This window comes from Haliotis asinina, chromosome 3 (genome assembly GCF_037392515.1).
Source record: "Haliotis asinina isolate JCU_RB_2024 chromosome 3, JCU_Hal_asi_v2, whole genome shotgun sequence".
NCBI classification, from domain to species: domain Eukaryota; kingdom Metazoa; phylum Mollusca; class Gastropoda; order Lepetellida; family Haliotidae; genus Haliotis; species Haliotis asinina.
This window is the reverse complement of record NC_090282.1, coordinates 32,303,747-32,327,854: the sequence shown is the minus strand read 5'-3', so window position 1 is coordinate 32,327,854 and position 24,108 is coordinate 32,303,747. Positions and strand designations below refer to the sequence as shown.

General features: G+C 37.3%; 1 protein-coding gene across 1 annotated transcript in view; it reads left to right on the top strand.

Annotated features, from left to right (window-relative positions):
- The window catches only part of LOC137277832 (uncharacterized), a 101,956-nt gene that overhangs the window by 66,253 nt on the left and 11,595 nt on the right, over positions 1-24,108 (top strand). The window contains exon 3 of the mRNA XM_067809795.1: positions 21,956-22,106. Within this exon, the coding sequence (XP_067665896.1) occupies positions 21,956-22,106 (151 nt within the window). The remainder of the gene's footprint in view (positions 1-21,955; positions 22,107-24,108) is intronic.

Here is a 24,108-nt window from a genome sequence, read left to right as displayed (position 1 = left end):
GATTCATATGGGCACAAAGCCTGAAGAGATGTTAGTCTGGAACATTTGTTACCATAGTGAAACCAAGGAGCGGATTGTTTTGGTGAAAAATATAACTGTTACCCTGGAAACTGTTTTCCTCATATTGCCATTGCAAGATAATAAATGGCTTCATATTTGTCATGTTACTGAAAGAAAATTGATTTAACTTTCAGTGAGATCTGTTGTCATTGCCAGCTCATCTACTAAATCAAACTGTGTAAAACCAGAAGCTACTGATCATCTTAAGAAGAAACACTGAAATGGTTATGTTCATCTTTGCAGTCGGGAACAAATGTCACTTGATCTTTTAGAATATATGTCCAGAAAAAACAGCTGTTTATGTGTTGAAGCCTATAGTGTAATGATTGAAGAGTTGAATTATGCTAAATAAAAATGCTGTGATGCCTTATGATTTGAAACATAAACACGAACACAGTCTTAGCAGTATACGTTGTTTGTCCACTGTCTATCAATCGATCTTGCATGAACATTAAATTTTATTACCAAGAGATTCCCTGTTGAATGTCACAAGATCATTAACTCTTGGAGCTGTATACATTTGAAATTTGGATAATTATTTGTAAAAGTATCTTGTCCTGAAGAACAAAATGTTGCTTGATATTTGAACTCTATAGAACTTCAATAGTGATATTACAAAAAAACTTGGATTTGTTATTTCTTTCCTGAGAAAGGTTACCAGATTGGAGTTACCCGGACAAAAGGTTACTTGATTAATGTTGTGTGCAGCTAAAGCAATGGTGCAGTAGAGAATGGTTGATCTCAATGTCAATCCCTTGATAAGTATAGCATCAACAGAGCCCAAGAAACGGAGCAGTTGTAGTTTGTCAGTGTCGTTCACTTCCCAAGGGTACAACATGGTGGAGATGCATTGTGATTGATGATAACTTTTACACTGAAGAATTTTCTCACCATCCCATGGCATTTGACCCTGAAGACTCCCACTTCTGTGAAGTGTCACTGTTGTACCATATCTTCTCTCCAGTCTTTGTATTGGCATGGAAAATAGTCTATATGAGAGAAAAACACTTATATCAGCGTGGACATAAGTCTCATATAGTTTTTTATACATTTTTATATTGACTTTTGTAAAATATCATTTGAAGCCAACCATGTTTTATAAATATTTTGTCAGCGCAGGATGGTGGAATATATTTTGTTTGTGGATATCAGTTGGGGATGTGCCCGACTCTTTGCCTAGCACTTGGAGACATTGCAAGGTGATTGTGAAAAACATCATAAACTATGAATCTGACTCTAAGGGGGGCGGGTTCGAATCCCGGTTTGGACTCAACCCAAAAAGTAGAAGAATTTGTACATTACAAAGCAAGTGTAATCCCAAATATGACATATGTGACATCACAGACTGTGATCAGAGAAATATTCAGGGAGGTGGGGTAGCATTTGCTAGTCACACTGAAGACCAGGATTTGAATCTCCACTTGGGCACAATGTCTGAAGCTCACTATTGGGGTCCCTCAATGTGATATTATTGGAATATTGCCAAGAGTGGCACAAAAAAAACTCACTCAGAGAAACAGCTATTGGAAAAACAATAAATGATAATGCGAAGTGCCCCTCGCCTGATACCATCACCGAATAGAAGCGACAATAAACCCTGTCCACAGTGATGAGAAAGGGATAGTCGTTTGTAGAATTGTGGCTATATTATGAGGATGTATTTGTTTCAGAAGTATTGCAGTTATATTTTTGTCTGGAAACAAATTGAGTCAGGAACAGAATATCCAGTGATTCTTACCATGACGGAGCATGGGTTTTTAAGTCACTGGGAAAATGAAAACCTGGAATAAGTCAATACGGTTTTGTCTCTGTGTTATAAAGTTCTCATGAGGTGATTAAATTTACAGGAAGAGAGTTTAATCTAGTCTTATTTTTCTCATCTAAGTTTGAATAACTGGAAACCGCCAGAATTCATTCCTCTGCCATGTACAAGCTGAGACAGCATGGTCAGTATGTACTATAGATGTTCAGCAGTAGCAGATAGTGACAAATAAACATGTTGTTATTCTGCAAACAGCTGACATTGTGTCAGTTTATTCAATCATTGAGCTCTGACATACGTCAGCAATTTCCAAATTAAATTATGTGCAGCTGACCTTTTATGTTTACTCACATAAACTGACAAGAAATGTTGCAATTCTTGGACATTCTGACAGCTGTCAGAGTCAATTTAGTTCTTTGACATTATTCCTTGGAGATTCTTTGAGTATTTTAACATTAACGAAATTAATGAGGGTAAAATATATTCATCATGGAGTACTTATTGTGGCATCTCAGATATTTTTATTGGTGGTAAAATGATAAGCCAGATGGCATAAAACTGTTTGGGTGATATTGGATTCATGTCTGAATGAGGAATCAAGGCGTTGAAGATCCATGGTCAGTGTTATGCACATAGAAAAGGTGTTAGGTGGCAGTCCTCTCTGAAGTTCACTGTGTTCTAGAAATGTTTGTGTGAAACATTAATTTTATTTATTTAATTATTTTCTTTTTAAAAATGGGGTGGTGGAGGAGCCTAGCGGTTAAAGCTTTCACTTGTCATGCTCAGAACCCAGGTTTGATTCCCCACATTCCCCAATGTTCAAAACCCATTTCTAATGTCCCTTGCTATGATGTTGCTCCAGTATTGCTAAAAGTGGCATAAAACTAAACTCACTCACTTTAACTGTTTAAGATTATTTAGATACCAATTGTGGAATACATTTCTGAATGAGTCAGTTGCCAAAATTATGTTGCGATTCCCGGTGCAGATTTATGCTCTATGTTCCTGTGTTTGTTTTCATGAACAATTGACATGCTCTTGCATGTATGGCATAATATGACAAATCATATTTCTTATGTTAATGGAAAAGGTTTTTCAGTGGAAAATTAACAATTCATAATACATTCATTTTGATAAGATTTGCTTTTTTAACAAAGCACTTCAGTTTTAACAAATGTCATCAAAATACAATTGATAATAATATGCTAACATGTAATTGATGCTGCCTGATACATTGTTAACTTGGTCCATTGTCACACAAATTCAATCATACATACAGAATGAAGAAAGTCTTTAATTAAATACATTTTCCTTGTTGACCATATTGTATATAAAGAACCACAGACACTGCTCAGAACTGAGAGTAATCTGTGTTATTTTTTATCAAAACACAGTGAAAAATGGTATTTTGGAATGGGAAGTTTACAAGATTTTCTTTTCTAAAATGTATCCAGACAGCCGTATTTCAGCTCTGTCTTGATTCTTTTCCATGAAACAGTTGTAAATGGTTCAAGAACTCAGCTGTTGTGAAGATTTCCCCTGAGAAACTGTGGACTATCTGCAATCAAATCACATGATATTGTACTAATGCCCAAACCTTGCTTGATTTCTATGGGGAACTCTTGTCTGGTTTAATATGTAGGTGCCCAGTTATGTTCAAGCTGAATTTGTGTCAGAAGATTTTCTAAAATGAGTTATAGAGCAAGAATGACAATTTTACTGATGGGTTGTAAGCTAGCTGTATGTGTGCTTTACAGGTAGGTTTTTGTGTAAGGATTCTGAAGAAATTTGGTGTCACTAAGATTCTCTTTGGTGTCAGGGATCAATCAAGTTGTGGTGCTGTTTTGCAGAGTTTTTTTTCTAATTACATATTCATGTTTCATGTAGACTCATGCTGCATTGTGTTGTCTTGTAAGAAAACTGCAAGACTGAGCTAAACTGACAGAGATTCAATTGCACTTCTGGCTCAAACAGCAATAAACGTTCATTTGCCATTTTAGTATCTTTGACATTTCTTCTTGTTCACTATAATTCTACATGAGCTGAATTAGTGTTCGTAATGTAAACTTTTGTTTTCATAATGAACATAAGGCTTTACAGATAGCTTGAGAAAACAACCATGTGCTTATATGAACCACTCAAAATAGCCTGGTTTAATATAAAATGCCACTTATCTTTTTGTGAATGCTATAAATCTTCATGGGAACAAGTGCAATAAGAATTTGTAAGCCTTTCAGCAGTTTATATGTAGCTTGACAGATGAGGCAGTAATGTGCATGATGACCACCTTGTACCTTACAGGTGACTGGATTTGGTTGGTCACTACTCAGGAGAGAATTGACGATGGAGGGCAAAATGATCCATTGACCTGAATATTGGTGTTGGTCAATCTTTGAAGCAAGATCGTAGCACTAAGCACATTTTATATATCCATTAATTATTCTGAGCTGTTTTAAGCACATTCATTACAGATGTAAAATTGAAATTGTATAATTGTTTGAATTGCGGTAAAAAAAAAATAGAATTTATTATGGCTTATAAAAATAAAAACGCAATTTTGAATAATGTGTATTTAAGAAAAAGCACTTTGATAAATGTGATTTCTGTAGCGGCATTTCTTTTGTTTAGAGCATTGATGGTCACGTGTATTTGTGGAGTTACGCACCTTTGACAGGCTTGAGTGAGTGAGTGTTATTTATTGATCAATAGTAACATTTTGGTGATTTTCACTAATTTACATTACATATTTAGTCTTGAGAACATTGAAACATGAAAAATTGCCCTTGGACTAAAGGGCATCCATTACTCTGGTGGAAATATCAGTGAAAAATGTTGAAGAATGCAAACAAAAACTTGGAAAATGAATCCGTTTCAGATGTTTAGTATTGGTTGCCGTGTCAGAAGACAATCTTCAGGTTGTGTTCATCCAGGAGCTTATGGGCCTCAATGTCTGAAGGAGATACACTCCTACAGATTTTGAAAGAGCTTATGTTTATTACATTGTCTAAGGTACTCAGGTACTCTGATATAGTGCTCATTTGGATTTCTAGGGCCCCCAAGTTCAGGTTTGTTGCTGTCTACTAAAGCTGAATTAATTTCCTGGATTTTCACAGAAATCAATTGCCTCATGGCTATGCAACTTTGAGTCTATGTGAGAATGTTAAAAAATGTCTTCATTTCAATTTAGGATCAATAGGGAAGAGGTAGTCATTTCAAGTTGCGCATTTCCTATTTTCATCAGATGTGAATAATCTCCATCGACTGACGTCCTGTCAAGTAGCACTAATTGTGAATTCTGTACCAGATGAATATCATTCAATTCAGATCTGTGTGCTTACAAATACCACACAAAGGCCTGAGGATATCCGATTACTGAGATCACATAAGTGTGACTGTACTGAGTGTTGCCAATGAAAAGGCCTGAAGTGGTGATGTAGTCTGTTGTACAGACCCTGAAGTGTATATATATCCAAGAAAGCCCTCGAAAGTCTAGAAAAGTGTGGCAAGTCTAGATTTCCATAGCTTCAGAAAATGAAGAAAGTCTCAGGGCTCCATTTCATTATATTATTTTTTTCAGTAAAATAAGTTCATTTCAGAGACTAGCTGTTAGTCTAGTGGTGATGTAAATGTGCTTAATCTGATTATAAAACCTTCAGAAGTCTGAAAGTCAGATGCCAGCTGCAGCTTCACAATATACATGTGATATGAAAGTGACTTTCCTATGGGTAGTATTGACGTATAATCTTTTCCATCTTTGAAAACTGAACAATAACAGTTTCGGAGATGTTGCATCTAGGAATTTGTCGCAATAATTTTCAAGGTTTAATGCTGAGTGAAAGTCAAAACCAGTTTGCTCTAAGATGAAGAAAGGTGTTTTCTCTCTGGTTAATGGCCACTTTCTTCATAAGATCATGCCAATTTTAGTTCTTGTTTTACAGAGTTTTGTCCTCAGAAAATCCAAAGGCAGGAGGGGGTTCATAAAAATCATCAGTCAAAACAGAAACCAACATGAGTTTCCATGTTAACTCTTTTTGGTTTGTATATTTCAACTGGGAACAGGTTTAGTGAGTTTTGGTTTCACTTCTATCACATTAACATTGGGATTGTATTTTTTGAGAAGGGAAAATTAATTTTTTTTTCTAATTCTTGGAAAAATATGACTGTTGGATCCGTTGAGCATGAAATAAAATTGATCTGGCCTTATCAAGTGTAAATTTGCTTCAGGTCACACTGACATGACCAGTAAATTGACATCATGTCTGTGTGTCATATAGAAGTAGTGAGGACTAAGATCTGATTACAATGAGATGAGGAACAGATCGGTTGGTTTTTAAGTACGCCCCTTTGTTAGTGTTGCTACCTAACGAGTATTTGGTTGATGCAGCGCATGATTGAGCCAGCTGATCAATCCATTTGCCCGGCTAGAATACAGTTATGTATAGTCAGTCATCATATGGCTGCAGTATTCATAGAACCACAATGCTCTTTCACTCTATCACCACAAAAATTTCCAAACAGATAACTTGATGGAGCTATTTTACGAAGACAGATAATCCAATGTTATAGGTTACATCAGCTGTAGACATCATGTATAAAAGAACAATGGCTGCATAAACGTGTAACACCCTGAGTTAGCAGCAAGATAAATTCATTGCCGCAGTCTATGTTACCCCATAAAAGAACAGAAGAAAATGAAAATAGCTGTTGGACTGAGATGAAGTTATGTGTATGGTAAAACATGCCAGAGGGTTTTTGTGAAATTTAAAATTTGCAACCTATGGGATAAATAAGAGAGGCGAGAGCCCTCGGTGTTTATCCAGAGGGTTAGGGGTTTAAATCTCATAAAAACTGAGGTGTTAATGTTTTATCAAGCTTACAAATTGACTCATGATATTCTTTAGATATAATTTTAGTGTTTGGTATTTACTGTTGAACTCGACCCATGAAGGTCCCGGGGTAGAATAGGCCTTCAGCAACCCATGCTTGCCATAAAAGGCGACTCAGTTTGTCGTAAGAGGCGACTAGCGGGATCGGGTGGTCAGGCTTGCTGACTTGGTTGACGCATGTCATCGGTTCCCAATTGCGCAGATCGATGCTCATGTTGTTGATCACTGGATTGTCTGGTCCAGACTCGATTATTTACAGACCGCCGCCATATAGCTGGAATATTGCTGAGTGCGGCGTAAAACTAAACTCACTCACTCACTACTGTTGAACTCAACTAGGATGCAACTGGCAGCTGACACCTTGCCTTACGCTTGTTTTGTGAGGACACATGATTCATGTTGACAAAGAATCTCAGCAATTCTGCTTAGAATTATTTATTTTATTTAAAAGGGAAGTGTACACGGAAAAATCTCTTTTTTTCTTATGTGAACAACATGTATTTTTTAGTCACTTAATATTAATGTTATATGAATGTATAACCCGCTGAAATGTTATGCCATTATGAGGCCTCTGTTTGCTGAGCTAAATGAGGAATTCAAGGATTCATGTATGGAAGATGATTTTGAATTATAGCTGTGATGTAATGGGCAAAATATAACAGACATACATGTGACATGATTTTGTAAACATGCCGTGTAGTTAACTTAATGTTCTCAGCGATTCTCAGTTCATATACAATGAGTATGAGTATTAAGAACGATCACTGGTGATCTGGCCAAACAAAAGTACCGCTGTTTGTTGGTTTTTTTAGTGTGTGTTTTTTTTTTAAAATCAGTTCTCGCTGTGAAGTTTAACATTTCTATTAAAAGATACTTAAAATTACAAAAGATGCAGTGAATGGGGATTTAGTGTCATAACCGGCTGGGTTTATGAGCCATGTAATTTTCACTAAATTTGCCCTGCAGTGATCTGATATCTGATGATATCATAGGAAAACAAATTTCAAACAGAATTTAAAACTGAATTGTATCTTCGGAATGTATTTGGACATGATTTCGACATCAAAGTGAAGTTTGAAGAGGACAGACATATATTGTATGATCTATGTAGGAATGTACAAAACATAGAATGCCTTCACATTCACTGATGGCCAGCTAGATGTAGTGCATATATGTTTGAGTTTCAGTGAAAGAGGCCTTCAGCAACCCATGCTTGCCATAAAAAGGTGGCTATGCTTGTCGTAAGAGGCGACTAACGGGATGGGGTGGTCAGACTAGCTGACTTGGTTGACACATGTCATCGGTTCCCAATTGCACAGATCGATGCTCATGTTGTTGATCACTGGATTGTCTAGTCCAGACTCGATTATTTACAGACCGTCGCCATATAGCTGGAATATTGCTAAGTGCGACGTAAAACTAAACTCACTCACTCACTTCAGTGAAAGAAGTTACTGTTGGTTGGAAAGATGACCGATTCAGGTTGAATGTTGTACCATTTGGATACGTGGTAACACTTTTTGCATAATGTAACAGAGTGGAACTGACCACATACCCAGCTGATGACCATTCAGCAGTAGCCTTGACATTGAGACACAAAGACAACACCTATACCTGCACTACTTGAAATGGGTCTAATAAAATGTTAGGTCATTCATTTATTATTCGGACACCAATGACATCATTTCCAAGGGGCGAAAGACATGGTGTGTTCACTGTGGACATAAAACTCTCAGTTCATGTAGAAACTTATACTGACTTTAACACCAAAAATACATTTATTAGTAACTTCTGATATCTGTTTTTATTTTGGCTCTAAAACTACTTGATAAACATTTCTTATGGTGAAAAAGTGGAAGACAAAAAAGTTAATTTTCATGTAAACTTGCCCTTTAATGATTTATTTTCCCCCTCAGAAATATATTATCTAGATAATGAGAATCAATCAGATCTGGCATGCAGGTGAGAGAAATAGTACCTGTCTGTTGTCTCAACAAATATGGGGTTGTCGTTAAACCACTCATCGTGAAGGGTTTGACCAGGGTTTGATTCGCCACTTGGGTACAGTGTGTGAACGCACTCACCCTCCCCACGCACTTACTCACTCATTATCTCACTTAATCACTCAGCAAAAGTCTGTGACACATGGTAGGATGAAACATATATATATATATATATTTATATATATGTTGCCTACAGACAATATCCAATCAGTGCCCTCAGAAAATGTCCAATCAATGACAACACAGTATGTCCTATTATTCAAGGATACATCTTCATTCACTATTTCAGTCATATGCTTTATGTTGTAGGAGTTTATTAATCCTTGTTGACTTCAAAGGTGATCAGGCATGAATTAGAAACATAGGTTTATGGCTGTTGCTGCCATCAGTGGATTATCATTCACCAGTAGCTTCAGGGATTCTTGGTACACATCACACAGGGTTTGTAAGAGCTTCTATTTCAAGGTTATCCACTCCGAGGAAAGAAGCTTATACTTGTCCATTCAGGTACTGCTTGCGTGGTAAGTGCAGCGTGGATCTATTGTTAGAGTGCTATTTTAAATAAGCTGGTTTTCCTTTTCGTGGTCAGATGCTTAGAACAAGGCACAACATCTGTCATTATATCGGGCGGAATGGAATGTCTTAATCTTATTTGAAGATGTTGTTTTCGAATGTGAACTAAATATAAATACATATGATTTGGAATTAAAATGGGAGCAGAAAGGCTTTTCTGGGAAGAAGGTTTATTTGTAGTTAATTGTCGGTGGCTTATCTTGAATGTGTAAGACTTTCTTGGTGACAGAATATTAAAGGCATACTATCATGCCACACTTCTCTAAAAATCAGTATTGCATTTCTCTCATTAGTACTATCAGCCCGAAGCAAGGGTACCTTAAATGTTATTCTGAAAAGAATTAGTTAGAATTGAAATGAAATTAAATGAAATTAAAAAATTCGAATGAATCTAATGCAATGTTGCATTAAATTGACTCTTATGACCTCTACTGTCCAAACGTTATTTCAGGCACCCCCCATAGAGTTATGTCCTTTGGAATTCTCTTTACGAATATCCTATAATGCAACTTGTGATTGAGGTCAGTTCAGCAAACACCAGCAACAACACATGTGACAGTTTTTGATGCATGGAGCAATTGTTTGCATTCAGTACATGGCAAGTGTTGTCTGTTTGAAAGCTTTTTACCTCGAGCTTTCAGTCATCAATTTCAGGAAAAATTGTACATGGTAAAAGTCTTTTACTATATCAACAGGAAGATAAAGTGAGTGCATATGCCCCAATATATATAATCAAGCATAATATTGTCACAAAAACATGAAATGCCTTTAAGGTATATTTTTGACAAGGTGTAGGTGCTTGATAGATGTACAAGCCTTTAAATGTTTACAGTTCCTCTTGAATATGTTTGGTAAATTCCTTTACATCTTCTGTGTGTCTTTAAAATGTAGTCAGTAATTAAATCACATTATTCCTGCATTTAAATCATCCACAGGAGTCGTAAGTATGGTTTATGGTGTAGCCTAGACTATCTAATCAAATTGACCTTAATCCACTACTTACGTCTTTGTCAATTGAGTTGTAGCCATTGTCTGACAGTCCCGCCAAGTGGCTCTGGGCAAGTGACTGAGATCTGTAGGATGAGCCAGTAGAGCTAGACCAGCACTAGGCAGAGATTCTTCTTCACTGTTTCATCTGATACTTTCTTAGTGCCATGAGGACTTCACTTAGATGCATTAAGTGTTTCGAAATACTAATATCTTTTGAATTCTTGGTTAAATTTGTAGATTTTGAAATTGTTATCCCTCCGGCATGTAATGCGGGGGGATATAGTCGATGCCTCATCCGTCCGCCTGTCTGTCTGACTGACCATAAGGTTCCTATTATCTGTCAGCACAACTGAAACTTGGCAGATATTTGAGGCAGACCACAAAGTGGTGCCTTTTGCTATTTACAATGTTTGGCATTTTTCATGGAAACATTTCTGACTTAGTCTGAAAATTGAGGGATAGGCTTCATTTCCAGAACTCGAAAACCATTTCATATCTTTCAACAGATCTTGGCAGTTATTTGAGACAGATCTTGAAGTAGTACATTTTGCTGTTTACAGATATATGACATTTATATTTTCTATGGCTTCCATGGAACCGATTCAAACATAATCTAAGAAAACATCGCGTAACTGTCAGATGATTTGTCCTTTCAAATATGTGGGGGCCGGGGGGATATGTCATCTTCTGATGACTCTTGATTGATTTTCTGATTTAAAACAAGGAATGTATTAAAGTAGTGTATTTTCAAAGAAAAGTATGGTGATGTAGAATATGGTCTGAAAAACTTAATCATGAAATTTTGAAATTTTTTAAAATTTCTTTTTCAATCTGTTGAGATATTATGTTTTCGAAGAAAAATATGCCAGTTACAGTTAACTTAGGAAAAAATTGAATTTTTTTTTCATTTTGAAAGCCCCGAAGATGAGCAGGAAGAAGCTGATATTACATATACATTCCCGTTACCTTGTACATTATAGATATTGTAGTGCCTACTGGTTTTAAGAAGCTTCCAGCAATATCACGGTGGGGGACACCAGAAAATGGGCTTCAAACACTGTACCCATGTTAGGGAATCGAACATCGGGTCTTCGGTGTGACGAGCAAACGCTTTTACCACTAGGCTCATAATCCCACTGCCTGCCCATGTTCATAAATAGCTTTTGTTCAGAGAAGGATGACTACACGTGAGGAGTGTTCACCAATGATCATGATGTCAATCAAAGACTGCTGAGATAGAGCTGGAACAATGCTGCTGAGTACAACACTGCCAAGTGTGGTACAAAATCCAAAACAAAGTGTGGTTATAAGCTTATAAAGAGTTAGATGTGGTTTGAATTACATATTTGTGCTTGTTGTGTTTCTAATAGTCTGACTGGACTATATGTCTGATAATACTAATGTTCCATTCTATGTAATGCTGCTGGAAAATTGCGTTAAGTGGCATAAAATGCCACTCATTTATTCACTCACTGACTATGTATAAAGTTTACAATACTTTCCCTGTATCAGGTGCTGTAGCATAGATAGCACTACTGCAATAACTGAAATGGAGCCTCTGCTGGCCCTTATTAAAGTTATGGTGCTTACTGATGAACAGGTCATCAAAGCATGAGTAGTGTCTGCCACCTACAGGGCTCTGACAGGTAACTGATGTACCTACTGCAGGAACAAGTCAGACATTAAGTAATCTGTACTCGTTCAGGATGGACTCTCATGAAGGGGTTAGGGTTTGTTTTGATGTTCTGTATTAACTAGAATGTTAGGCGCTAGGAGATTATTATGTACTTACACATTTATCCTATTTTTTTTATGGATGAACAATCTCACTTGCCTAAGGTGAGACCACATGTATCACGTGCTTTGTTGTGGGGCAGGACTGAAAATCCTAGAAACTCTCAGGAGTCAAGCTACCAAACAGGGTCACCCGACCCTGGATTGTCCAAGGTTGATGTTGCTGAGCTTCAACTGATTCAACAAATGATTCTTGCTGTGTAATATTTAGCCATGGGTGTTAGGTTAGTGGACAAGATGATTCATGGGTGGTCAGGCTCAGAGACTTGGTTGATACCTTCTCCCTGTACTCCAGGGAATGTGGTTTGTAATATCTGTCTGGATTCTCAGATCCTGACCCACCAATTTACAGGCCACTATTTTATAGCCTGAATCTTTCTGAGTATGGATCAACACAACATCCAGACACAGGCATGGTCGGATATATTCCTGTAATGGTTTGCCCATTTTGTGAGAGTCCAGACATGGACCAATAGAGAGAAGATTGATGGGGATGCAATGAGTGAATGGTGTTAGTCGTAGTTCTGCAGATGGTTGCAGGCAGAGATTGAAACAGTCTTTTATGGCTCTATACATGGAGGGATCATGTTTGGACTGACCGAGAATACAGCAGGCGCTTGATCCTCTTAACAGGTCCAGCAGCTCTTGCATGTTTCACTACACTGTTGTTAGAGGCTTCAGATGCAGTTATGTTTGGCTCAAGGTTGCGCCAAGCCCAGGGATTTAGTCAAAGATTATTTTGTATTTAAGAAATATTGTACATAACTCAAGTGATAAACATGGGGCTTATTCAGAACTAACAGCTGTGTCATTAATTCATGAAAATAACATGGGGATTCTCTGGTTGAGTAGGTCCCTATAATCTATGTTCATCTTAAAGGTTGACTTGATGGATGGGAAGTCATCAATCTGGTCCCAACCCAATTAACCCTGCAGCGAGTGGAGTTGCCAACGCCACTGAGAGGCATGAGATTCGTCTAGTAAACAGTACTCTTATCAAAATACATTTGATGATTGGCACCTGCTATGCTTGATCTCTGTATGAATAATTTCTGAAAACTCTTGTAAAGCTGTATTGTAAACCAATATCAACAAAACAGAAAAGTGTATACGTATGTATACGAATAAATGTGTAGGAGAAGTGAAATTACTGTCATTGAAAAGTCATATGACAGCTTACTTCAGTGTTGAAACAACCTGCTCAGTGGATAGTGAGTGAGTTTCACTTGTAGCAATATTTCAGCAATATCATGGTTGGGAACACCAGTAATGGGCTTCACACACTGTACCCATGTGAGGAATTGAACCCAGGCCATCCTCATGATGAGCAAACGCTTTAACCACCAGGCTACCCCACCTCCCCGCTCAGTGGATAGAGCATTTGCACCACATAGAGCGGAATGTTGGTGGTTCCAGCTCCTGTAAATGTGAAACCAAAAGACAGATGGATTTTAGTTTTACGCCACACACAGAATTACTCCAGCTCAGAGAACCAACAGCATGAGCATCCATCTGTGCAGTTGGGAACTCAGCCTTACATGTGTCAACCATGTCAGTGAGTCTAACCACCCCATCCCATTAGTCACCTCTTACAACAAGCATGGTGGCTTTTTGTGGCAAACATGGGTTTCTGAAGGCCTATTCTACCCTGGATCTTCATGGGTCTGAAACCAAAAGGTGTTAACAGATGGTACGTGTTGGCATTCTGATTGGCTTTGTGAGATTAGACAAATGCTGATCTGTTCAGTCAGCATATTGGAATATTCAACAGTAGTATGGTATGTAAGTGACCCAGCATTAAAAAAAACAGCCCAAATGCAACTAGTACATACAAACATACTTACACGTCTCTACTCAAGTGAAATTATCATCAGGAATTTACCTTGAGTCCCTAGGACTCATACTCATAAGTTTCAAGGGTCCTGGACAACAAAATGGGGGTCTCAGACACTTAAAGATTAAATATTATTATTAATACAGTTATTGTATTGTGTTTACCATAGTAATATTGCAAATTCTACCAATACCCACTTTGTAGCAAACTCAGTGATAACTTATTGTTCCTTGACTGGAATTTTTACAAAAAGTATTTAGACTTTTTCTGTGTCCCTGTGGATGTGCTAATAAACGTTGTTGCATCCATTGTCAATTTTTACATGTATAGGAAGCAGGAATTCATGTCCAGTAAATCCCTGTATCGTGAATGTTATATAACATCCCATATGATCTCATTCAAACTCACAGATTTTACATTTCCATCTAAAAATCTTAAGATTAACTTTTATCTTTCCAGTGACTTGACTAACTAGTCCAGGTTGATATGGTAGAAATCAGGTAGCCACACATGCATTATCAGCTGAAGGTAAAATTGCCTGACTACATCTCATACAGATGTTGTTCGGAAAACTGAACAAAAAATGGAAATATAACATCCATATACTCATCGTTTTTGACACCCAGAAAAATAAATCTTTCGAAGGTATACTTGTATTGGCAGTAAGTACAGTTATCTAGGCAATCATGAACTTGACACATAATGAATGACCTATCTATTGTATATATTTCTGTAAACGTCTGGTTTTAGGCATCTTGTTCCAGACTAGATCTGTTTCTATCAATTCCCTCCTGTTGTCGAGGTAGGATAAATCGTCTCACTTACTTTGTCTGGGGCTTAATCAAAGGACTTGCTGAAACAAGTCCAAGTTATGCGTCTGGATTATTTCTGACACATCACAATCTTATGTGATTGATTATATGAACACCTTTCTCACTTCTGAGACCTGTTTATGGATCACTGGAACAATTTCATCTAACCATCATCCCTGATGTACAGTGTCTGATTGTCCACTCAGTTTGGGATATAATAATCTTGTGACAAGTTTTGAGTAAAAACAAGTTTTCATCTCATGCAGATCATAAAAGAGGTTAATAGATCCTGTAGAGATATTTAAAGGGCCCAACATACATTTTAAGCATGATGGATCATATGAATAGAGTTACTTCCCTTCAGTGCGCCATGATCCAATGGCCTCATGCTGATTATTGATTGATCCTTGGTTTGTCAGCAATATACCTGTGACTGTTGGTTTGGTGAATGTCCAGGACCAATTAATTCCTCAAGGTCTGGCTAGTAAATGTCAACTTTCTTAAACAATTCAGCTTGATTTCTCAACAGCCCAGTATCCAAATTAGTATTATGTCCAAAAAGAAGAAAATGCCACACAGAACACATGTGTCTTAATGCCATGCCACTTTGAAATGATAGAATATTGACAACATTTACAGTAGAATGTAGACTTATCCACAGTTGTTGATAGATTAGAAATCACAGTAAAATCTTATGTTTGGCTTCAGTTCATACACTGGTATTGATCACTTTAGAATAAAATGCATTTATGGTACAATTCACACCATAGTTGAACCAAAGACAAAGGCCTATTTCAGAACTTTCAACTTCCATCAGATTTTTTACAGTTTATCTTCATTCACCATATATGTTCAAGGAATCGATACACTTTTCTAATAAGGCCAGAGCAATTTTATTTCTTGTTTTATGAATCTACCTGCGGTATTTTTCCATGAATAAGAACAAAAATAAAAATTAATTTTCCGCATTCTAAAAGTAAAATACTTATGTTTTTACTTACTAAAAATGTAAACACAAGAAAATACTTTTTAGGTTGTTTTTTTTACCCATATTAACTTCATAAATTGCCAAAAGTAAAATACTTTGAGTATTTAGAAGGAATATTACTTCGATTGGAAAAATTATTTCTATTTTTGTCCTGCCTGCCTTAAGGTTTTCACAGGACAAAAATCTGTAAAACAGGAAATAAAGCTGGTCTGGCCTAATGTGAAATAATGTGTGTATGTATATGGCACTAACTTACTAACACAAGGTGTATGCTCAAAGTGCAAACATTATAATCCTGGTGACCCGTGAAGGTCCTGGGGTAGAATAGGCCTTCAGCAACCCATGCTTGCCATAAAAGGCAACTATGCTTGTCATAAGAGGCGACTAACGGGATCGGGTGGTCAAGTTCGCTGACTTGGTTTACACATGTCATCCATTCCCAATTGCTCAGCGTTAATTATTTACAGACCGCTGCCATTATAGCTGGAATATTGCTGAGTGCGGCATAAAACTAAACTCACTCACTCACACACTTATAATCCTGGTCAACTAATCAGCGTGCAACTGGTCTGAGAGGCACAAGAAGGTTACCGGGTACCCAGTCACTGCAAGCTGAACAGAGCTGTATTATGAAGTCACTTACCTGAGGTGTGACCACATGTGTCACGTGTGCTTCTTTGTGGGGCAGGACCAATGTCCTGGAAACTCACGGGAGCCAACCTGTCAAACATGGTTTAACCAACCTATGGACTTCCTGTGACCAAAGCTGGACTGCAACTGATTTGTGACCTGTGCCCATTGCACATGATCACTCATACCAGGCATGGACACCCAGTGCACTGAAACTACTGTGCATCTCTACAGCTGTTCAGCAACAAGTTCATCTGATCCTGACATTAGATCACCATGTCTGTCACATACAGTCAGCCTTCATATTAGCCTTGAAATTATCATCACGACCACACTCATTGTGGAATAGCAGACAAGTCATGGAAATTGCTTTTTTATCAATCGGTATTGTTCACTTGTTGGTACCCAAACATCTAATGTGATTCAAACATACAAAATCTTTTTTTGGGCAATGAAGCAGACTTTTAAATAAGTAACTCTCACTTCTCACCTTCCTGTGGAATTATAAGTAAATATAAGTTATGATTAGTCTATGCTGGATCATTTGCAATATTTTATGTCCAGTGATAACTGTAACTTTATATTTTATATTTGTACCATAAAATTTACTTCAGAATCTTTACCAACATTTTCTCTGCTGGATTTTGTGTAAGTTTATGTCCAGTGACAACTCCTTTGAGTGTCATGTTTAGATGTTAGTGAATCAGACAACTTCTTTATTTGGATGCCACATTGTATCGTTGTTAGCTTGACAAGATAAGAACAAGATGCAAGAATATTTTACAGTGATAACTTTTTTCATGACAGTTTGTGGAATTACTTCATTCAATTAATTTTCACTTCTTACTTTATATTTTTAACATAAAATTTTTCTCAGAATTTTGAACATTTCTGCTGCTGGGTTATAGCTATTTTCCTACAGAATATATCCATGTCTGATTAACAGAAATTCCCAACAACTAAAGGATGTTGATGGTTGTTACATATGAGCTGCCAGATAACAACAATAGAGAAGGTACAGGTCTGGGGATTTGTTCCAGAATGGGTCTTGAGGGAATACGGTTCACTATGATTAGTTGTGCTGTACTAAATGCAAAACTATCCACTCACTGCTACTCGTCTCAAGGGGCCAGCTGAACACAACTAAAGCAATCAGACATTGTGGCATTTTCATCGTGGCCATTTGTGCAGTCTAAACTACTGTCCTTTAGTATGTGACTGGTCCCTCAGGGGCAGCGAAACTATTATGGTAAATGTCTTTCGTAGACTTCCATGTGTACCAACAATAATCTCTAATATCCGTGAGGAAGTAGAAAACTTACTTCTCAGACAGATCTCACAGCTTATAATTTCATTAAAAGCATTCACTTCTAATCCACTGTCCTTAAATCCCAGCTCCAGCAGATGCACAATGCTCATCCCATTCTCTGCTCAAGACTGAAATTACAGAACATGAGTATTATAAATGTTTATACTAGCTATTAGTCTGTCGTACAGACTCTGAAGTATGTATATCCAAGAAAGCCCCCGCAAGTCGAGAAAATGTGGCAAGTCTAGATTTCCATAGCTTCAGGCTGAAATGAAGAAAGTCTCAGGACTCCATTTCATTATATTATTATTTTTTCACTATGAACGTTTTTTCAGTAAAATATGTTCATTTCAGAGACTGTTAGTCTAGCTAGCTATATATTAGTCCAGTATAATTACAGCATCAGCTCTTTGTAAAAAAAAGGGAAATGTTTCTAGGGCATCGATGTGTCACTTCTTATTGTGCGCATACCAAATTTTTATTGCCATTTATAAAAAATAATTTTTTACTTTTCTGTGTCCTGATCATCCATTTGTCCACTATAAGAATCTCAGTGTCCTTAAGAATGAGTGACTGAATCTAAAACTCATCATCATATGCTTGTAAACTTTCCAAGCTGTATTTCTGAGAAAAAAAATAAAATATGTATCTCCCTCATCATTGTTTTCTCAAACAAAAATTATAGATATTCCTACCACCCTCTTCACCTTAAATGTGCCCAAGAAACATTTAAATTTTTTTATGCAGCCTAATATATACCAGTATCATAACCAGTGTTGCTGGTACACAATTTGCTGGTTGTGAAAAGAATGAAGGACACAATATGTCAGTGAGCCTAACAGTAACAATAATCTGAGACAGTGTTATTTCCGGCCTGACATTGATGTCATTCTGACATAAGACAGACGTGTCTTCCTCTTTATAGCCATGGTAGATATTGTGCACTAATGGAATCACAATTTGTCAACGTAAGCTGTGGATCTCAATATCTTGGGTATTGCACATCTATGCATCTATGTTGAATTAGGTCAAAAGATGAGGTGAAGATGAAATCTGAATTGTTTGACCATTTTAAGAAATCAGATAAGGCAGGATTTTTATAGTATTTTAAAAGTTCAAAGATATCATGTCTTTATTATAAATATGGAACAGCTGTTTATTCGTCAGTTTCAAGAATTGCATAACCTCATTCGCTGTCAGATTAGTATTACATCCTTGAAACTATAAGTGATGAGAAATATTATAGATAATAAAAAAGTCCTGATTATGTGTACAAATGTAAATCTGTGTCTTGTGAGATTTTCTATTATAGAAAGATAGTCTTCCTTGTAGTTCATTGGGCCTCTGGAAGAAAGTAAGAAGTAAGACTTGCAGATGCCAAGGAAGAGAGATAGCAATACCAGACATCTCCTTCTTGGCAGCGTGCAAGACTACTACTTCAGCTCTATCTAAAGTCTAATTCATATCATAAATGTTTAGCTGCCAGGTTTGATGTCTGACCAATGACATATGTCATCAATCATATGCTTAAGACAACATTAAGAATGTCTACTACAGGAAATGAAGTTCTCTAGGGCATCAGGAACGACCTCAAATAGTCTTCTCTGAGGTGGATACTTCATCAGTTTGACAGCAGGTGCCTGTTAGATTGGGTCTGATCAACATTTTATTTCCATTTAAGCCAGGGCATACATTATGGACTTTGAATTATTTGTATTTAACTGCCTTTGGCAAGGTTTTGATTATATAGCATGGTTTAGTTGTGCCTGAATGGTACACTGAGAATACCTTATGGCAGTGTTAATCATATGAAGCCACACATAACTTGACATTAACTTGGAAAATGATGACATTTGAGTACTTGATTAGGGTTATTACAATCTCATTAAGAAGGAATAGATAGATTTTTTATATGAAAGTTTGCTTGTTGTGCCTGATATGTCACTTGGTTGAAATGATGTTCTTTTGTCTACTGAAAATCACTTTTTGGAACAGTTATTCTTTGAAAGTCACACAAACATTTTTTGGGGTTGCCTTTGGCATGCTTGAAAAAATGACTGTTGTATATTACTTATTGGTGCATAAAAGTATATTTGTCTGACCTATATTCCCAGCCCCCCCCCCCCCCCACATGAGTCCAGGTGATTTACAAACTACTTTCATACAGATGGAAAACTGTTGAATGCAGAACTCAAACCAACCAAGCCCTCATCATGATTAGCAACAGTTTAAAGACAATGTGTCTGATGTTATGACTGACCTTAATAAATTAATGTCATATCATAATTTTAACTGTGTAGTATTTAGTGTTGGAGAATATTTGAGGCAAAGCGTACTTGTTTTCAACAGAATCTGTTCTACGTTTTCATGTGTTCCCATGGCAACCTATGGTACCCTTTAAGAACCTTATTTGAATCTTCCTGTAGGACAAGACAGCACAAAGTAATTCTTGATTCCATGACAGTGTGCATTAAGATGGTAGATTGTTGGAAAGATTGTTCAACACTAGGGCACTATAACTAGGGTGAGGCAGGTATTCCTACTGTTCGGTTATTCAGGTGCTTTAGGTAAAAAGCTCTTTGATCACAGAGAGCAATATTTTGCAGGAGCTGCTGATGAATGGGTAATTTGGTTTATCCTGTTTCATCAAGTGGCGGACTAATGCCTAGTCAAGCAATTTGCGAAAGGTCAGCTGTCTTGGAGGCTTGTTTGTATCAAACTATGTTAGGAAAAATTATTCTTCAGAATAAAGGGGAGTCCACAGACATTAACACATTTCTGATCCAGCCATTCCTGTGTCTTTCAGTTATACCACTGCAGTCATGGTTTATTTGTCAACTTTCCAAGAGTTTACATGATTGTTAGTGGGTGACACATTGAACAAGGGAGGGAAATTCAATAGCCCAGCATGGTCAAGTCAGAATTGAATTTATGTTCTGTCATAGGGATCAGTAGACTGAGTTTGCTCCTGGAGCAGTCAAACCATTAGTGTTGCTGCTGCCATCCAGGAACCAGGTTACTTTCAATGGACAGCTTTGTAGGCAGAGTGAACAGATTGACATTTAGTTCTATTTTTTCATAATCAAATAGGTTGGGTAGACTGGAAACTCCTAGAGTGTTTGATCTTCATACTGAACAAGTACTGAAGGTCTGGTTATTTGTCCAGTGGGTGCACTATGAGTAGTCAGTTCTGATGATCTCTACACTTGATATTGTAGGACTAGTTCTTTAAGCAGTATATAACAATTGATTCACTCACTATCATTCAAAGTGTGTAACTAATTCAGTAATTTCAAACTGAGTTTGACAATTTGAAACAGCTGAATTGTTAACTCAGCTGTATTTTTATGATATGAAAGCCCAAACAACTTAATTATTGTATTCACCAAACTCAAGTTGTCTACTACGTGTGAGTTTGATTTCCGTTCTGAGAAATGCGTTTTCTCAAATTGAGTAAAAACTCAAACTTAAGTCAAAACTCAGACTTATGTTTGTTTTGAGAAATCGGGGCCAGATCTGAGTAGCTGTTGTAGCTCCCTTGGTGAGTACATTAGGAAACAGATTTAGTAATACTGGTCCTGTGGCTGTCATGTAACTGTTTACTTAAAACATATTTTGTGGCAGATGTGATTAGGCAACTCGCTACTTTGTAACACCTGGCAAAAGGTATCAGAGATTTTGGAGTACAATTAGACACAAGTAAAATATGTTTGGCATACACAGTGACTTCTTGAATAGTGTGGTCAGGTTTGGTGATATGCTTGGCCTCATCTCAAGGGTTTGTCCATATCTTGGGCCTTAGTTGTGTGACTGGATTACTACTGTGGTACAGACCCGTGGAGGTCCCGGGGTGGATTAGGTCTTCAGCCCATGCTTGCCATAAAAGGCGACTATGCTTGTCGTAAGAGGTGACTAATGGGATCTGGTGGTCAGGCTTGCTGACTTGGTTGACGTATGTATTTGGTTCCCAATTGAGCAGATCGATGCTCATGTTGTTGATCACTGGATTGTCTGGTCCAGACTTGATTATTTACAGAGTGCAGTGTAAAATTCACTCACTCTTGCGTCAGGACTTTCACTGAAGCATCAAAAACTTCATCACCTTTGGATGTCATTGATGTTGTGATACAGCTTGAATTAAACCTCCAATGATTCCATGTGTCCAGCAGACCCCCCAATTAAACTGTTTTGGTGAAGAAGTCACAAGACCAACATGTCTGCGATTGCTGTTGATATCCATAATGATTCCTTAAAGACTCTACAACCTCATGTTGCTGTATCGTTTCATTTGTTACTTTCCTTGTTTGGTTTCAGGGTGGACGGACACAGACTGGCGTATGGCTACTTTCCAGGCATTGGTATTGACATCAAGTGTAACGAAACAGGAGGAAAACATGAATTTGCACAACTCTGTCGTGAGCTGCTGAGAAAAGTTGCCACCGATAGACCCCTTCATGCATTATATGTAAGTAAATCTTGGACACATTTTCCTTTATGAGTTAGGAGAAAACGTGTTGGTCAATTTTCAGATGTCATGGAGTATGTGAAGCACGAAAATTCATTTGGAACCGATGATGGCATTGACATCAAGTAAATGTGGTTGTCGTAGTAGCAGACATATTGTACTGTTAAGAAACAGGCAAAAAGTCATGTGTTTTGTTGGTTGTGAAATATTTGGTGTGATCCAATATAGTCGTTCTCTTTATATTGAAAAAATTAGTAAAGGATGTTCAAAAGAAATCCTTTCATAAACTTTCGTTTGATTATCAGATGATGCCATCTTAGCCAAGCCAGAGTATTGTTACCATTACAATTATTGATCCAAATGAAGATACTCGGGATAAATCCAAATGTTGATCAAATAAACAGAACTCAACCCCAAATCTGACAGACTTTGATCATTATGTGGTGCCAGAAACACAACTAGAAGGAACTGTGAAAAAAAGTACCTGCAAATTGTCGTAATTGTAAGAGACAAATTGCCCTGGGCATGCTGATTATGAAACACATTGTTTGATATATTTGTCCATTATAATTGAAAGCAAGACCTTTTTCCAAAAGTATAAATTTCAAAAACGTTCTTGTTAACACTTGCCCAAATATGTAATTTTATGGTCTTAAGAAAGTCACTTCTTTTCAAAGTACAAAATAGATGCCTCCAAAGTTAAGTTGTAAACACATGTCTGAAAGTAACCATAGCAACTGTATAAAATGTCACGTTCCAGTTTGTAATACAATTACCAGTAAGTGAATGTGAGATTTTACCTGATAATTATTCTTGCAGATCGTGTTTCAGACAGTTTGTCCAAACAAGTCTGGTAGTTCTGTGCGTCACAACTGTAGTCCGGTATTCAATTAGCTTGGCAAATGGCAGACTAATAACACTCGGAAACTGAATAATAGATCTATTCATGAGTGCAGATCTTGATGATCTAACATTACAATATTATTTACCTACAATTCACTGAACAGGGAGTGAATGGAACAGGTTTAGGTCACCTAGTCTGAATGTCAAAATAATGTCATTGTTAAGCCGGGGCGGATGGGTAGCCCAGTGGCTAAGGTGTTTGCGTCATTCTGAATACCTGGGTTCTATTCCCCACATGGATACAATGAGTGAAGCCCATTTTTGGTGTCCGTCACTGTGGTATTGCTGGAGTATCGATGAAAGCAGCATAAACCAAACTCTCACTCATTCTCATTATTAAATCCTGAAGTCAGTGATTTTTGCCATTTTCAATGGGTGGGTGAGAGATACAAGGTATTGCTATTCAACACACACAGGGGTAGTTGGGGAGACTAGTGGTTACAGCTAAAGATCTGGGTTCATTTCCCACATGGGCACAATGTGTGAAAACCATTGCTCTTGTCCCCAGTTAATATTCTAAACATGGCCCCCCCAAACTGACTGAACTGATTGGAGTATGGTAGACCAAGAACAGCAACTTCTTCAGAGAACAGCTGGGTAGGTTAGTGGTTCAAGTGATTATTTCCTGTGCTGAAAATCTGGGTTTGATTGCACAGTGCTGCAGTAAGTGATATCACCAATTTTGGTACTGCTAAAGTGTATTTCTTCTGTCACAAGGTATGTGTTTCCTTTGTGAGGAATTAACATCAAGAATCTAATGTGTTACCATGTTAACCATTGTTAGAATGTTACAGCTTGTGTGTATGGTAATGATGATTGCATTATATGACCATCATCTACTGCTGGTTGTAAAATGTATGCCACATGGTGTTATTCAAAACAGCAGCGCTGTTGAATATTACAGCAAATGTTTTAATCAATAGGCTATCAGTACAGCATGAAAATTATATTGGAGTCGTATCAGTTTCCTCACATCCATATTTACAAATAGCAGTGAAAACAACTGTGGGGGTTGTATCATGTGGGTGTGACTGGGAGCAGGATAGGTAAGTGGGTGTGGCTGAGACAACACGGGTGTCAGATGTGGTTTGGGGTAGGG